At 34.7% G+C, this 18,736-nt stretch overlaps 2 protein-coding genes across 2 annotated transcripts in view; one reads left to right on the forward strand and one right to left on the reverse strand.

Moving 5' to 3' along the window:
* Positions 1-852: 852 nt before the first annotated feature.
* On the reverse strand, positions 853-8,403 carry LOC103610053 (centromere protein Q-like). The gene is made up of 6 exons (XM_008594290.1): positions 8,293-8,403; positions 4,966-5,073; positions 4,137-4,191; positions 2,985-3,105; positions 2,302-2,370; positions 853-988 (listed from the first exon to the last, which is right to left on the reverse strand). The coding sequence occupies exons 2-6, from the start codon at positions 5,065-5,067 to the stop codon at positions 853-855; spliced, it is 483 nt and encodes a 160-aa protein (XP_008592512.1). The 5' UTR covers positions 5,068-5,073; positions 8,293-8,403.
* Positions 8,404-8,586: 183 nt separating this feature from the next.
* The window catches only part of MUT (methylmalonyl CoA mutase), a 49,947-nt gene continuing 39,797 nt past the window's right edge, over positions 8,587-18,736 (forward strand). Inside the window, 4 exon segments of the mRNA XM_008594291.1 lie at positions 8,587-8,648; positions 12,310-12,733; positions 14,342-14,709; positions 17,579-17,736. Of these exon segments, the coding sequence (XP_008592513.1) occupies positions 12,349-12,733; positions 14,342-14,709; positions 17,579-17,736 (911 nt within the window). The 5' untranslated portion in view covers positions 8,587-8,648; positions 12,310-12,348.

The following is an 18,736-nucleotide window of genomic DNA, read 5'->3' on the forward strand; positions in this document are numbered from 1 at the left end:
GAAAAAGCTTATAGAACAAGGATATAAAGAAAACATTCCGTATAGCTGTGCAATGTGTTTGTGCTAAGTATAATCACAAAAGAGTCAAAAAGTTAAAAACAAAAAAGTTTATGAAGCAAAAATATTACAATATGCTAAGGTTAATTTATTATTGAAGAAAGAAAATTATTTTATAAATTTAGGGTAACCGAAGTGCAGTGTTTATAAAGTCTACATAGTGTACAGTAATGTCCTAGGCCTTCACGTTCACTCACCACTCACTGACTCACTCAGAGCAACTTCCAGTCCCACAAGCAACATTCACTGTATGTGTCCTATATAGGCATACCATTTTTATCTTTTATACCGTATTTTTACAGTACCTTTTCTATGTTTAGATACACAAATACTTACCATTGTGTTACAATTACTTAAAGTATTCAGTACAGTAATATGCGGTACAGGTTTGCAGCCTAGGAGTAGCCTAAGTGTGCAGTAGGCTATACCATCTAGGTTTGCTTAGGTACACTCTATGATGTTTGCACAGCGATGAAACTGCCTAAAGACATTTCTCAGAACATATCTCCATTGTTAAGTGATGCGTGACTGGACCAAGATAGTTCAGTTAAAGTAGTTAAAAGTCTGATGAAACACATAGGACTGCTACTTATCCAGATATATTAGAAATACTTCAACTATAGAGAACCAAAGTTTGGACAAAGTTTTTGCTTTGATTAAAAAAATAATAATTTAATAAAAAACCTGGTCCAGAATCTAGTATTTATTACTGGAAGAATATCATAATAATTTAAAAGCTTTTTGTTTTCTTCCCTTTTCCCTTAACTCTCCAATTATGGATTCCCTGTTCAAATTTCATACCTGCAACGATGCCAGACCTTCTTCATTAGCTCTGTTCTGTGCACTTTCCATTTTCAGTAAACTTGACACATTAGCTAAATCTTTCAGCTTTTTGGGAGGGACTTTTAGGGTTTCACACAGTTGTAGCAATCTTAAGAATAGGATAAAAACATGATTATTTTGTTTATTTTTGAGTACCATTAGTATTATTTGTTTTGAAACAGTTCTCATTTTTTTTTCCTGCCCTCATATTCCTAAAGGTTACAACATTCTTTTATTAACAGTGGCTAACTAAGGCAGTAGGTGCTCCCTGACCAACAAAAGCCCTGAAAAATCATCATTTAACCATTCAATTTATTAAGATTTACCTCAAATTACGGGTCACTGAGGCTACTTTACCAAAACAAAATTCTATTTTACACATATAACAATTAATTTATTTATATTTTAAAATAAAAATTTCCTTGAATCATCTAAATATGTTTCCTAGACTTTTACAGCACTTAAGTCTATCATTTATTGTAGATTGTTGGGGAAGAGACAAAACACTAGTTTAGAAGTCTTACCTATGACCCTATAACTCAAATGTTGGTTGTTTTAGAGAATGTGACCAATAAAAGAGAACTTTTATGTTAGTTACTCTAAATGATTCAAAGAAAACTGAGTTCCATAGAGTTTAAGGCAGATAAATCACTAAGATTATAGTGCTTTGCTCTAAAGTTCTATCAACACAAATGATATTCAATATTAAAGTTAAAAAGAGGGGCCGGCCTGTGGCTCACTCGGGAGAGTGCGGTGCTGATAACACCAAGGCCACGGGTTCAGATCCTATATAGGGATGGCTGGTTAGCTCACTGGGTGAGCATGGTGCTGACAATACCAAGTCAATGGTTAAGATCCCCTTACCAGTCATCTTTAAAAAAAAAAAAAAAAAATTAAAAAGAGAAAAGTAATCACTAAACATCACGGTCAGTGGTGTGGCTTTTAAGAATACTAGAAAAGAAACTTCCATTAGTGACTTGCCACAACATGAAGAGCAGTAATATTCTGGAAAAGTATACTTGTTGCTTGTGCAAATAATGTAATACAATATGAAATAAAGGAAAAACGCAGCAATAGGATAAATATCAGATAGATAAAAGAGGTGAACTGTTAACTTCAAATTGTTAAAAATGAAAGAAGGGAGTTAAAGTTGACAGAGTATTTTTCTAATCTTGATACAGAAGAGTGAGCTGTGGAAATATGCATTTTGTGATTTTCATATTGTTTTACAAATTAACTGAAACAACTTATTTAAGAAACACATACAGCAGCAGTTTAGGGATGAAAAAACACATATTTCCATATTATTTATCTTCTTAAAAAAGAAAAAAAACTTATATTCTATAAACGTATGTTTTGGCAACACACCAAGAAGTCAGATTTAAAAAAATTAAGTTTTAGCCATTTTTAATTGCATACTACCTTTTCTTCAGGAAGTTAAGATGATATTGAATTTGTTCTTGTTCTCTAATACTCTTAATTAAAATTGGTCTAGAAAAGAAAAAAGAGAGATTGAATGAAAATTAGTTTGAAATGAAAATTATACAACCTGTGTACTTTTTGACTATGATTTTTCTCAAGTGCCCCTCCTCACTAGTCAGGCAGAATCAGTCACTTTCCTATTATATTAAATACATTTTAAAAGAGGTATGATGAAAAATTTGTGTTTTTTAACCACATAGTATTGTGATAATTAACTTATATGCCTGGCTTTTCTTCTGATGGAGTTCAGTTCCATGATGGCAACAGTCTGTCTTATTTTCTTTGTATCCCTTCTAGCGTGGTAGCTTCCATAAAAAGCATCATTTTGAACTCAACTTCCTCCTAAAGAATCCTTATTGATAGAGGTTAAAATTTTATAGATAGTAGATCAAGCCACATAGACTTGATTTTTATTTCATTGTTGGAATCCTAAGTTCCTAAAATTAAGGAAGACTTTTTTGCTGAAGGCTAATGCCACCACAAGACATAAAATGTATCTTCTTCTAAAATGGAAAAATACTTTGTCACCTTAAAATACATAATAACATTTAGAATATTTAGAAGGACAATGTCTATAGGAGCACATAAGTAGGAAGAGTGAAATGTAAAAAATTTATACTCACATTATTGCTGATTCCATCACAGCTTGCAAATGCTCTCTGCTACTCTTTGAAAGAGGTTGCCAGGTTTTCCTCTTGTTGGGTGCTATCTTCACCAGTTTTAGATTAGTATCCTTTGTTTGTCCTGTCATTGGTGATAGAAGAGACTCAGATCAATCCAGAAGTTTGCATGTTTTTACTTAGAAAGTAATTTTTTAAATCTAAAGAATATGAAATTATGAGAACAAAATATAAAGCTTTGTAAACTGTTTAACTTACTTTTTATTGCACAGCTATAACTTGCCAGGTGTTGAATATGAACATACTGTCTATTGTTATGTTAACTGAAACACTATTAAGTGATATTGCAATACAAATTTAAAACAAATAATTTTAAATGAAGGACGAAGCTACAATTATTAAAAGTTTGTTTCTCAGAAATGACCTGAATTCTTTAAATGCTTCATTGAGAAGACTAGAAAACTATTTCTACAAAATGTTAGATGGCAACTGGAACAAAACAGCCTAACCAAACCACAAACAGATATTCAGTGTTGACTACGTTGTTGGTACTATTCTACTGACTAGGGAAATACAATAGAAATACGGCAGTGGTTCTAATAAACATTAGATTTGGAGATAAAGGACATTAAATGAATTACAGGAGTGCAAAGCATTACAAAAGAAAAAAGTACTGTGTAATCTGGTCTTGGGTGAGCAGATGTAGGGAACCCTTTCATGAAGAAGTGAATTAGCAAAGATGACTATTCCAAACCTGCAAACTAATTTAGTACAACCACACTTAGATAGTGGTTCCAAATTAATCTATACAGTGGTGTCAGAACAGTAAGCATATTTGTCTTGAATAGAAATCAGTAGGTTTGTCTTTACTATATCAGTAATAGTTCAGATTGTGGGTCACTTCAATTTTCTTGAGCTCCTATCAACTTAGTGGCATAGAAAGAAGCCTCCATAGTATTTTGATAGAGGTGCTAAGTAAAATTTCAGTTGACCAAAATAACTAATTAGTATTACCTATTGTTGCAAAAATGCAACTGCAGTTGTTTATTACTATCTTTAGTTTTTGCAGAACTCATAAGCAAAATGCTGAGAATTTTTTCAAGAATGTAGATAGCTTAAGAAAGACACAGGTTCAACAAGATATAAAAGAAATACCTTCAGAAGACAGACGCTTTGGATGATTTTTATTTCTTTTCACTGTGTTTCTCATCTAGAGGGAAAACATGTGCACACACAGAGCATTAAACATCTGAAAAAAAGATATTGCTTTTGCAATAGATTTGTCATGTTTGCTGAAGAGTATTCATATACCCCTGGTTTATAGAAAAAAAAGTATACTGCCACTTGTACAGAAGGGTGTATATTTATTATAGGCAGAGGAAATACTAAAATAATTCTTGGACAACGGTAATAACAGAATTTTATATGGTGTTAAAGAATATTTTAAATAAATCATTAGTCACTTTGCCTGTGAAATAATGTTGCATACTTTACCTGCAAAACAAATATTGGCATTGTGTAATAAGCAGGGTGAGACATTGAAAAGAGTTTTGATTAATTCATTTATTCTTTTATAAGACAGGGGCAATTATGGTAGGAAGAGAATTCATCCCAAACTATTTTTTCTGTGTGTTAATTAAAATCTCCTCCACCAACTGAGGGATTCTCTTGTCTTTTAACATATGAATGCTGTAAAAATTTATGCACTTTATTCCTGGTCTTCCCATTTAAATACCTTAGCAATGCCTCATGACCCCCTCCTCCCCAAATAATTCTATGGTTAATGCTTATGCTTAGAAATGGAAGTAAAAAATAATTTTTGTGTCAGAATTTTACAAATCATGTTACAAAAGCTCCCACATAATATGAATTACTGTTATTTGTAGTAAAACTGACTCTTAGCTTTCACATACTCCTCTTTACATAGAACAGATGACATTTATAATCAAAGAGTTCTAAATAATAAACATGATATTTTTATTACCTCTTTCTCCGACAACTTCATTTCATCATCATCAATTTTTCTTTTTGGATTTCTTAGTAACTGTTCAGACTTTTTCTTGGAAGCACTTGCTTTACCAGGCATCTTAATCTAAACAGAAGTTATAACAGTGCTTAAAACAATCTGTAAAGATGAAAAGAACACAGAAAAGCACTAAAAGGTTAAACAATGTTTGTTAAGAAGACTACCAATAAATGTTCCAAATTCTCCTTTTAAAAAAATAATAAAATTTTGGGGATAGTATTATTTTTTAAAAATCATTTAAACATATTTTAAAATAAATAACTTTGGCCTTCATCAGTACATCTAATTCCTAGAAATTATTTCCATTTTTATGGCTTTAAAAAATCATTTAAAAATGCTTTTGCATCTCTTACTTTACACGCCTGCATACAATAACATTATCTCCATGTTTAAGTCCAAGAAAATGGAAATATAATGTGGTCACAGATAATGTCAGTTCAAAGAGCAATACCAAGGTCTTTTTATTTTAAGTAAGAGATTTACCATTACTCAACTATGCCAAAGATGGAAGGAGATCAGTTTTAGGATTATTCCATCAACCTATGTTGTGGAAATTTATGTGATAGTATGCCACACATAATGATTTAAACTGTAATCCTATATGGACTATATGTATTTTAACAAGAGTACAGAATTATACAGATTAGTCTGTCCTCTCACAAATTACAATACAGACATGGGAGTGGGAATGACAACATTTAGAATAACTTCTTTTCCCTCTCTAATAGTCTTTTATCACCAAACTCATTTCTGATAAAAGAAACACAGAAATGGGTTATTCTTTCCTTAGACCATAAGGAGTAGATAGCTTAGAAATTAGGTATACTACACTAGGAAATATGTATACACACACATGTATATATATGTATACACATTTTTTCTAAGCATATAGCTAGATATATAGAAAAATTAGTCACCATTTCTTTTCTAAATAGTCAGAATTATATTAACACAGTTTAATTATATATGCAGATTTGGAGACAGACAATAAAGGGGGTACTCTGGATAAATCTCTTCCCTCAAATATGAAAAGCTTCAAGTTTGTTTCTTCCCAGTAAGACTGAAAAAAATTGTGGGAAAGAATTAGCTGAAAGATCACAAACTACATTTACAGTTCTTAATGATCAAGCTCTGAATAGCTTTCCATACTTCTCTCCTACCACTTCTTAACTGAATCTCCCTCTCTAGGAAGATGATTTCCTGAACACGCTGAGTAACTCTGCCTTCCATGCACATACAGTCCTACTACCTGAGCTGCTTTCTCCCCTGTCTGCCCACTCTCTCAGAATATGAGCCACCTCCTTCCCAAAGACTTCCTAACCACTCCATTTCTCTCTAAAAGTCTGAGCCCTTATGGTCTCTCTCATTTGTCACTTCTTAATAGTTTGATTCTGTTAATCATTTTTTTCTTGACAGTTTTTATTCAAAACGTGTACTACTTCAAATTTGATTCACAAACTGACATAATCCTTATAAATAAAGAAATTGAGAGTAATCATTTAGAAACATTTATCACAATTTGACAGTAATTTTATGTATGTTGAGTCTAATCATAAAATAATTGACCTTTCTTTTCTATCTCATTTCTCCAGTAATAAATGTTTAAAAAAACAAAAAAACAAAACAAAACAAACAAACAAAAAAAACTTCAGAGCAGTTTTAGGTTTATCGCAAAACTGAGAAGTACAGAGTTCATATATACCACCTGCCCACCCCCACTTCCTTAAAACCTCCCCCGCTATCAATATCTCACACCAAAGTGGTACATTTGCTACAATCAATCTACCTACATTGATACATTACATCACCCCAAATCCATAGTTTACATTTGGGTTTACTCCTGGTGGTGTACATCCTATGGGTTTGACTAGTAATTCATTTTTAATTCTACTTTACAAAAGTATCAGCTGTGACTGATTAGAAATAAACAAAACAAAACAAAACCAGTCCTTTACCACAGTTTGAGAAGTGTTTTCATTGATACCTACTCGAGACAAAAGACCACAGTGCAAAAAGTTTCTCGACCCTGGCACTATTAACATCTTGGATGAAATAATTCTTTGTTGTAGAAGGTTGTCCTGTGCATTGTAGGATGTTTAGCAGCATTCCTGATCCCTACCCACCAAATATCAGAATCCCCTCACCCCCAAGAAGTGTCAACCAAAATTGTCTCCAGGCATTGTCAAATGTCTCCTGTGGCAAAAATCACCCCAGGTTGAGAACCTCTGCCATAGTGGTTAAGAGCAAACCAGGGATGAGGTTAAATTGCCAGGCTCCAAATTCTGGCTCTACCACTTAACTAGCTGTATAGTCTTGGGCAAGTAAATTAAGTCAGTTTTCCCATTGGTAAAATGGGTTAATAAAAGTACCAACATCGAAGGCTTTCATAAAGCTAAAATGATTCAGTACAGGATATATAAAGTGCTTAGAACAGTTCTTGGGACATAGTGAGAACTCAATAAGTCAAAGTCATAATTTCTATCACTGTCGGGCTAGTTGCAGTGTATATAAAAATGAACAGAAATTTTGTCCTGTTTCTAGATCCACAGGAAACCATAGCCTAGTGGTAATGAATAGGTAGGAACAGATATGAAAACAATTACTATGTACAATGTGATAAATGCTACAAAAGAGATGAGTGAATGACCATCTCAAATTGGTTTGTGTGTATGTGTGAAAATATACAGTATTCAGAGAAAAAGTATTATTTGAATTATGTTTTGAAATATTAGCCAGAGGAAGGGAAATGAAGTATTCAAGAGAAAACAGCAAAAGCCGGATATCGGGACAGCTCGAAAGAAACAGGTATGTTCAAGGACAGGAAAAGTTCAGTGAGGCTTTTTAATGTGTATAGGAGGAGTGGAAAGAAATAAGGCTGGAATGGTACCTTTTTTGAACGAAAGAGGGGGACATCCTAGGTTGTAGTTTCTGAAACTCATGGAAATCAAGTATTTCAATGTAGACCTCTATGTGTGCACAAGAAGTGAGCACGACGTCTGGCAAAAAATAGACAGCAAGCTCCAAGGCTGCACTTTTCCCTACTACTGGCTGCGGGAGAGTTTCAGGGATGAGGATAAGGATGATTTGGGGGAAGTATGGAGGAACTATGTGTGACTTTACTCCCTCTTTGAAAATCAAACGCCTCGATCCGCGGCCCCGAATGGCAGACCTGTTGGGACATCTACATTTCCCCTTGAAAAAAATCACCTCACGTTTCTCAAATACAAACAACGGGAGGTTGCCACAATCGAATTGGCCTCAAAACATCCCCCAACCCGTACCTACCCTGCGGTTTAAGCGGCTTCACAACTCACCGCTGATTCCTCCTGAACCCTTCTGGGAGCCCGGCACAGAGTTATTCGCGCCCAAACAATCTAAAGCCAAGGAGACGCGGAAGTGGACCGGAAGAAAGCGGAAACACCCGTAGCTGGAGGCGGGATTCTAGCCGAACTATGACGTCATCAGTAACGCGCCCACAAGATCGCCATTAGATTGGCTGGAGAGGGGGCGTTGTCGGCCTACGCCCCCTGACTCGACTGGCAGGCGCCTGCGCTTGCGCAGTGGGGGTTGGGGACTGAGTCCACTTGAGGACCTCTGACTAGTGGGGCAGGGGGCGCGGAAATCCTAAAACAGGCCGGCAAGTGAGTAGGACTGTGCACATTGAGACAGATCGGCCTTTCGGTTCCCTCCGTTCTTCTGGCTCCTCCCTCTATTCTAGTCCTGTCTTAAGAGCCTCTGGTTTTTGTTTTCTTTTTTTACCTTCCTATTGTTACGGGATCCCACTGTCCTCTACCTTCTACTTGGTTTTGATTCTTGCCTCTACCGACCTCTCATTTTTGGCGAGGTTCTTGGGAATTCGGAAGTACCGCTGGAAAGAAGGTGCTTTTAACACCTTAGGGGCCCTGTCGGTTGTCTTCTCGGGCCAAGCACTCCCAAGTGTTCGCGCTGGCAGAGGTCATGTGTACGGTTCCAGAGGGGTGCGCTGGCTTCACGGCTGCCTCCCTTCTAGGCTGTGGTTCATGTTTTTGTTAGGGTTTTTGTAAGAGGTGGCGGCAGTAAAAGTGGCTTTCTGTATATAGGTGGTGTTACGTGTGAGAAGTGGAATAGGAAAGACAGGTCTAAATTAACAGAAAAGAGTAGATTGCGATCTTGTTCTCGGTTCTGTTTAATAAGAAAACGTTTTTTTAGAAGTTCGAAGCCCTGGATAATGTTATGTGTGTAAAGTTGTAAGCCACCTGATAATTTTCTCCCAATATATTTTTGTGTTTAATGATTTATGTTAATACTAAGTTTAATTTGCTTGCCCTATTTTGCCATCTTCATCCCAAATTGGCTGAATATTGGAGGTGATTAGCCTTCCTTGAATTGTTAATGTGGAACCACATGTAAACAGTCAAAATTTAAAAGTTATTTGTTTCATAATTTGTTTTCTCTTGGGGGGGGTTGGAGGCGGGGGCGTAGGCTTCATCATTGCTCTTTAGCACATTCTAATCATCAGTAACTTATGTTTGCTTTGTAGGTTCCTTCTTTGAATGCTTGAGGCCTCTCTCCAAGGGTCTTTTGAGAAAATTCAAAATGTCTATTGCCATCATCAGTAGTTGTGTTCTTATCAAAAAATGGTGTCTATTTCCAGCCTCTACCAATTTAACATGTGATTTTCAGGAAGTCACTGTTATACAGGGCTCTTTCCTATCATTTGTCCAGGTTTAGGAAAGCCCCACGAGTATTTTGTGTGAAATGATGTGATATTTTCTGTGGACAATCTAGTCTTAGGCAGTTTTCAAATTACCTTTTATATCATTACTACAGAAATGGTTCAGTTGTAACTTCATTATTTTTTTCACCGACCTTTTAAGCTAGTAAATGTAATGGGTGGCTTGCAAAAAGATGACTGACAAGGACTCCATGGACTTAATAGAATAAAAATCATAATAGTTTAAAAAAAATGGAAGTTGTTTTCATTTTATTTCCTTTTAGACTTTATTCTACGCATTTTTTACCTAGTTGAATACATTGCATTTATAATTATGTATCCAAATTCTTTCACTTAATATTTTTGAGACTTTCTTTTTTAGAAACTTTGCATAATACAGTTTTAACTTTTTATTTATGTATAATATACTTATAGAAAGTGCACATATCATAATTGTATGGTTTGATGAACTTCCACAAACAGAATACATCTATATAATTGGCCTTTAGATTAAGACCATCACCCAAAGGCTCCTCTCTTGCTTCCTTTCTGTATTAGCTCCATAAATAATCTCTCTTCTGACTTCTGACATCACATATTAGTGTTGCCTGTTTCCTAAACATATTTTAATAGCTGCATAAAATTCTATCATTGGATATGCTGTAATTCATGTATTCTTATGTTATTTGACATTTGTGACATTTGTGATGTTTCTAAGTTTTCTATATTACAGATAAAACTATAGGGAATATCTGTTTTTTTGTTTTATTACAGTAGCTTTCCCAGGAGTGATGTTTCTCAGTGAAATGGCAGAAACATTGCTGAGACTTTTTATATATATTGGCAATTTACTTTCCAAAGTAGTTAAAACAGTTAATACTTCCACCAGTGGTTTATGTCTCTTGTTTTATAACCCTATAATAAGTGTTGGATATTCTTTTTTTTTTTTTTTTGAGTTTCACTAAATTGATAGATAAGAAATGGCATGGAAAATAGAATTTTAAACTCTCTTTACTTCTTGCCTTAGCCAATATAACACAACATGGTCTGATGAATATATTAATAAATTTTGTATCTCAAAATCTTTTAAAACAATAGTTTCTGTATGTTGAGGCTGTATGATTCTGACAAGTATTTAGTAATTCAAGTGAACAGTTTATTGCTTTGCTGTGTGGGATTTTGATTAAGCCATTTTATTTCTCAGAACCTCAATCTCTACATCTGTGAAATGGTGTGTATAAGTCCATTTCTGTTGCTTATGGCAAAATACATGGAACTGGATATTTTAGAAAGAAAACGAAATTTGTTGCTTACAGTTTTGGAGGCCAGGAAGTCCAAGGTCCAAGGAACACATCCAGTGAGGGTCTTGGTGGTGGCGGCAGTGATTCAGGGGTCTCACATGAGGAGCTCTAAAGCCCTCAGAACCAAACCACTTACCACAATTATTAATGCATTCACTGTGGCATGATCCTACAACATAAACACCTTCAAGGCCCCACCTTTCAATTACCATAGTAGGATTTCCCATTCTCAACACTGTCACAGTGGGTGTCAAGTTTTGGAGGGACACTCAATCCAAGGCATAGTGAAATTGGGTTCAGTGACCTAGCGTAAGACTCTGCTAAGTATAAGGAATATACAGGTCTAATGCTGGAGCAGCAGTTTGTACACTAGCAGAGAGAGAAGTGGATTACTGAAGAGGCCATTTAGCCCAGCTGGTGAGTTCGGGGAGAGTCTGTGAGGATATTAACTAATTCAACGACTTTAACAGTAGGCTGGCTAGGTTCAAATGCTGCCTTTTCTGTACCTCAGTTTTCTTACCTTTATTTTATTTTAGTTCTTATCTTTAAGATGTGGGTAATATTAGTACCTACCTCTTGCTGGTGGTATGAGGATTAAAAATGCTACTCTGCATGAAGTCATTAGAGCCCTCTTTGTGCCTGGCATATAGAAACCCTGCATACTGGAAATAATAATGCCTTAGCTGAATTAGCCAAAGAATAACATTCTAGGCAAAGGGAAGAGTAAGGGCAAATTCACAAAACTTTGACATGTGCAGTGAACTATAGGTAATTTAGTATTTCTAAAATATAAAATATGTAGAGGACAAAGGAAGAGATGAGTTTAGAGGTAACCAGAGACCAGGTCTTGGAGACCTTGAATATTTGTTTATTTTGTTCATCACTTTTCTCCATCACCCAGCACAATGCCTGTCATAAAGTAGGTATTAAGTAAAAGTGTTTTGGATGAGAAAATTAATTAGGAGGCTATACTGTATCCTCCATGTGATGCAGAGATTTGAAAAAATTTGTGGAATGTGACATAATTAAATTTATATTGGTGACAGTGTGTAGAATGGATCAGAGGGGGCTAAGAATGTAGTCAGTACGACTAGCTAATATGCTATTGAGGAAGAAGACTGAAACTTAAACAGTGATAGTAGTTATGGAGCAGAGGGGCCAAAGTTAAAAAATATGTGCAGGAAGCAGAAAAGGGGAAGAGATGATATCAGACTAATACACCCTCTTCCATCTTTTTTCCCTTCTCACCAATAGCCAACAGTTTCCCTCCCTTTTCTATATGTACATACACTGTGTTTCTTTTTCTAGGTCAGTTCTTGTTCCTGTTGAGTGTTTCTATGTTCCACCATGTGGAGGGCTAAGAATCAGCTTTTTTTACTTTCACCTCATTACTTGAAGCAGCTAAAAGAATCATCAGGCTCCAGGCTCACATGGCAACGACTTGTACACCAGCAACTACCTCTTCACCCAGAATGGGCTGCCCTGGCTAAAAAGCAGCTGAAAGGCAAAAACCCAGAAGATCTCATATGGCACACCCCAGAAGGGATCTCTATAAAGCCTTTATATTCCAAAAGGGATACTAAGGATTTACCCGAAGAACTTCCAGGAGTCAAGCCATTCACACGTGGACCATATCCCACCATGTATACCTTTAGGCCCTGGACTATCCGTCAGTATGCTGGCTTTAGTACTGTGGAAGAGAGCAATAAATTCTATAAGGACAATATTAAGGGTGAGATGTTAATGCGAGACATAATATTTATAAGACATATATCTCCTAATCTTGTCATTTTTTGAGGGAGACTGATTAATTTCCATAAAGATGATGTATTACTTCATTTCTTTTTCTTATAACAAAATACATGGAACTGGGTAATTTATAAGAAAACGGAATTTATTGCTTATAGTTTCTGAGGTGGGAAAGTCCAAAGTCCAGGGAACGTATCTGATGAGGGTCTTGGTGGTGGTGACAGAGACCCAGGAGACTCACATTGCAAGATGGTGGAAGTAGAGAGAGACACTAGCTTCTTCATTCACTCTCCTTTTTAAAACCTGCCAAACCATGACCATGACCACTATTTTTAATCCATTTACTATGGCATGTTCCTACAGTCAAATCACCTCTTCAAGGCCCTACCTTTCAATTACAATAATAGGATTTCCCACCTTCAACAGTTACAGTGGAGATTAAGTTTTGGGGGGGACATTCAACTCAAGGCAGATGATACTCACTTTATAATTTTGTAGTTAAAGACTATACTCTGAAGAAATGGATGTTTCTCAACTTGCATGGCCAAAAAGATAAAATGAGCCAGAATAAAGAGCTAAATTCTTGGAAGTAAAGAACCCTTATATGTACATTGTATAAAAGGAATAGGGGAGATGAAGTTGTATAAGTAAAAGAGACATTGACTTTGCCTTTTAAAAGCTTTTAACTAATATTGTTGGGACAGGAATTGGAGGAAAAGATAGTTTAAATGATGCCGAAAGAAAGTAATAGAAAAATGATAATGTGGTATAAATATATTCAGTGCAATCTGGCATGCATCCTCTGAAAATTATATTAACTACTATTTCTTCTTTCTGATCTATGATAAAATCATATTGTTTGAATACTAAACTTGAGGATTTATAAGTTTGTATATTGTCCATGGAGATCTGAACTTATATTTAGGGTATAGTGTTCTATAACTATCAATTAGGTCAAGGTGATTAATAATGTTCAGATCATGTAGAGGTTTACTGACTTTTTTTTTTCCGGTGGCTGGCCAGTATGGGGAACCGAACCCTTGACCTTGGTGTTACAAGGCTGCGCCCTAACTAGCTGAGCTTGAACTTATATTTAGTGTAGACTATTTGAGTTATTGAAAAATTTGTATGGTTTTCATAATTGTGTTTCCCAGAATATTTGAATAGCCAAGTTATCCTGTTATGACCATATTTAGATAAAATAACAACAACAAAAAAAATAAGTGAGCATACAAATGCTAAATTATGTTAACTATATATGAACAGTCAGATCTTTTCATGAATTTTAGAAATATTGCAATCAAAAACTGTTGATTTAAAAAAAAAAAAGATTTGATGCTTAAGCACCAAATCCTCAGAGAGATGTGAGATAAATGAGATGTGCATTTGTTCATTTTGGCACATGGGAAACAGCTGACTCTATTTGGAAGTGAGGTATCTTTATTTAAATTTGTTTTGAAATGTATGAGCATAAAAATGTTTGTTATAAAAGTATACTGTGATGAGCTGAATTGGCACTTTCAATAGTGTTAATCAGTTTACTTTGATACCAGCCTCTTTAACCTTACATTATTTTTCTTTATGTATTTAGCTGGTCAGCAGGGATTATCAGTTGCCTTTGATCTGGCAACACATCGTGGCTATGACTCAGACAACCCTCGAGTTCGTGGTGATGTTGGAATGGCTGGAGTTGCTATTGACACTGTGGAAGATACCAAAATTCTTTTCGATGAAATTCCGTTAGAAAAAATGTCAGTTTCCATGACCATGAATGGAGCAGTTATTCCAGTTCTTGCAAATTTTATAGTAACTGGAGAAGAGCAAGGTGTACCTAAAGAGAAACTTACTGGTACAATCCAAAATGATATACTAAAGGAGTTTATGGTCAGAAATACTTATATTTTTCCTCCAGAACCATCCATGAAAATTATTGCTGACATCTTTGAATACACGGCAAAGGTATACTTTGTGGTTATTATTGCTTTTGCTGTAGTTCTTTGAATGTGGGAATTTTTACAAAATGCTACAACCTAATTTGAATTTGGTAATGATTCTGAATCATAGTATAAAATCAGGGTGTTTCACTGCTGTTAGTTTTTAGTGTTTTGTTTTTTTTTAAAAAGATGACCGGTAAGGGGATCTTAACCCTTGATTTGGTGTTGTCAGCACCACACTCTCACAAGTGAGCTAACCAGCCGTCCCTATACAGGGATCTGAACCCGTGGCCTTGGTGTTATCAGCACAACACTCTCCCAAGTGATCCATGGGCTGGCCCTTAGTGTTTTGTTTTTAATGTACTAATTTTATGGTCTGTTATCACTTGTAGGAATCTAGGCAATAGACACTGTATTTTCTTTATCATTAACATTTAATTCTTTGATAATTGTTAGAATCAGGGAGGTCCCATAATTTACACTTCTTTATTTCCCTTCAGAATTCAGATGTGAATTAGGTGTGAAGTAGACACTGTGTCAAATAGATGGGTATTAGAACATCAGCTTTATTTCTACTAAAAGCTGTATTGGAAGATAGCACTTACATCTTTTACTTCAGTGAGGTTTCTGTTATTCACCCCTGAACTAGATTCATCTTCCCCAATCAGAGCAATGGAAAAGAAGGTTCCTGTAGTGATCCTGAAGTAGCAGCAGTCTCTCTACAGCGATGCATTTTTTTTTTCTTTTTCATTTTCCTTTGAGTAATTTTTATGTTTCTTTTTCTTCATTTTTCACACTTCGCTTCCTGCTAAAAATCCTCTGCTTTTCCTTGCCTACCTTAAAATTAGACCATTATTTAGTGATAGAAGGAAAATCTCTTCTCGATCAAACCATATATATATATGTATATATTTCTGTTACTCCTTGTAATTACTGTTATTTCAGAACTCTAGCAAGCATTGCCTACACTCCTTATTTGATATCTAGCCTTTACACTTTGTAATTTTATTTCTTTTCATGTATTCTCTCTGCCCAAGTGAATTGCATTGCATAGAATTGCATATTTCTATCACCTTTTTAGATTTCGAGAACGTATGCACAGGAGGATTGTGTTTGGCAACATATGACAACCAAACACACACAAATAGCAGTAGATTAAACTGAATAAGAATTGAGTATCTTTTATCTGAAAGAAGTAGGAAGGTAAGCTGTCAGGGACTTGCTTATATGGAAGTTCCACAGTCATCCGGGTTCCAGGTTCATCTTGCTAGTCCTTTATTGTTAGCGTGACATCTCATAGTTCAGCAAAGAGGTGGGCCAGGTTCTCTGATTTAAAGTGAACTTCCAGAAGGAACACAATGAACTCCCACAAGTATCTTCAATGGACACACATGGTAGTAAGAGAAGATTGGAAATGTAGTCCTTATACATTGGCACTTTGAATTTATGGTTCAGCTATTAACAGGAGGAGGGTGGAGAATGCTTATTGGAGTAGATAGTAGCAGTCTGTGTGCTATTATATGCCTGGTTATTTCACCTTGTGAAAGGTGCTAATATGAAAGGTCCTGAGTTCAAAATTGCTTTATATGGTTCTTCATGTAAATGGTAAAATGCCAATTTCAGATACTGATCAAACAATGTTACATTGAAGTACTTTGTGAGCTGTGAACTTTTGTATCTTTTAAAAAAAATTTTTAATTGTGTCAAAATACATGTGATGTAAAATTACCATCTTAACCATTTTTAAGCATACAGTTCAGTGGCATTAAGTACATTCACATTGTTGTGCAACCATCATCACTAACCATCTCCACAACTCTTTCATCTTGTAAAACTGAAACTCTGTACCTATTACACAATTATTTTCCATTCTGTCTTGACCCCGGCCCCTGGCAACCATCATTCTACTTTCTGTCTCATGCATTTGACTACTCTAGGAACCTCATATAAGTGGAATCATACAGTATTTGTTATTTTATGACTGGCTCATTCCATTTAGATTAATGTACTATATACTAAGTTTCTGTGATTTAATTTTTATTATTTTATGTTTGGTTAACTGTTGGGAAGGATAATTTTTGGCTCGGCAGGATGTGCGTGACACATACTCTTATCTAATGTGAAATTTTAGGGGAATAGTTTAAAAGCAGTTTTCATAGTGATTGTGGTGGGAAGAACCTGTCTGGCTTATGTTTAGGATTATATGTCACAGTAAATCCAAACTGAAGTCTTTGATTTTTAAGCCATGGATTTTGTCCCATTTTGTTTCAGCATATTGTACTAAGGATCGAAATCATTTTCCTTTTTTCTTTTTTCAGTTGTTCATGTTTGATGTGTACTTACTCATGTTTGATGCCTTTATTCAAATAAGAAAATTAATAACTAGTAAATTATAGTAAATATACACATCTTCAGCAGATTAACCCAAAGTTATAAGGTCTTATAACCTCTTATGAAATCAAAGTCATAGGTTTGGAATTAAATACGTCTTCATTCAGTTCTCAGGACAGAGGTTACATTCCTTACCTTAGCAAGCTAATATCAAAATTTAAACTTCTAACTCTAAGGTATGGTTAGTACAGATTCTTTTCCACTAAGGAAATAAAGTGGGTACAGTCCTCATGATGGTTCATAGACCTGTCATTTAAATTGGAGAGTGAATTAAATATAACAAATAAGAATAAAATATTTTTAGTTAACATTATAAACTACCAAGTATTTCTGACTTGAACGTCATTTTAAAATAACATTTACTTTTATTAACATTATAAACTACCAAGTATTTCTGACTTGAACGTCATTTTAAAATAACATTTACTTTTATAAAGAAAATGGTTTTAATAGAAACTTTTAATATTTTTATTCACTATTGTATTTTTTATTACTTTATATAGCACATGCCAAAATTTAATTCAATTTCCATTAGTGGATACCATATGCAGGAAGCAGGGGCTGATGCCATTCTGGAACTGGCCTATACTATAGCAGATGGATTGGAGTACACTAGAACTGGACTCCAAGCTGGCTTGACAATTGATGAATTTGCACCAAGGTAAGTAAATTAAACTTAGATATTATTTCAACATTAAGAAATACAGAGGCCATTTTATGAGTGTACAGCAAAATATATTAATAAAATGTATTTGTAAATGTAAATTTTATGCTGGATTTAGATTTTCTAATGTTTTATCTGAGTGATGAGAGAATAAGCTAATACTATTTATAATAAAAAATTGGAATTAAATTTGTCTACACTTTTTTGTAAATTAGAGGAATATCTTAACTCCCACTGTTCAGAGAACACAGTAAACTTGCACATTTTAACAAATTATATTGAAATATAAATATAATGTTAAGACAGTTTGCTTTTTTCACCTTCATTTTCCCAAGAGTTTACAGGGGCATTTTCCAGAAGCTACCACTATATATAATACAACCATTCCAGACATGTGATGTAGCAACAGATTGAATGCAGAAGCAGATATGATATTCCAACTATCTTCTCTTAAGTCATACATTAAAGAGATTTGCAAAAATGTCAAAAAATTTTTTGTTTAGAGAAGTATAATTTTTTTCAAAAAAAATGTTACTTATGTTAACATGTTTTATGTTTATTGGTATTTTTAAATGAACTAGTAAATAAAATATGATAGATACTATTAAAATAAACATTATATGGGATCTTCAGTAATTTTTGAGAGTGAAAAGGGATCCTGAGACCAAAATTTTTGAGAACTGCTCTATTAAGAACTTCTTCCAAGTGTGTATCAAAAATTTTTAGTAAGTTGTGGCTTCTTAAAGCTCCCTTTGTTTTTTATAAGGAATCACAACTTTTGTACCTTTATAAACAAGCAAGTAACTTAAATGTGTAAATCAGCCACAGAATATAAGATGAAAGAGAGTAGTGAGATTAGGGACAAATTGGAGAAATATATGCCTAGATCAAATGCACAATCTTTTTTTTTTTTTTTTTTTTTTTTTTTTTGGGGGGGGCCCAGTTGGGGGCCCAAACCTTTTGCCTTTGGGTTTAAAAACTTGTTTTTAAACACGGG

This window comes from Galeopterus variegatus, unplaced genomic scaffold, assembly GCF_000696425.1.
Source record: "Galeopterus variegatus unplaced genomic scaffold, G_variegatus-3.0.2 Scaffold10522, whole genome shotgun sequence".
Taxonomy (NCBI): Eukaryota; Metazoa; Chordata; class Mammalia; order Dermoptera; family Cynocephalidae; genus Galeopterus; species Galeopterus variegatus.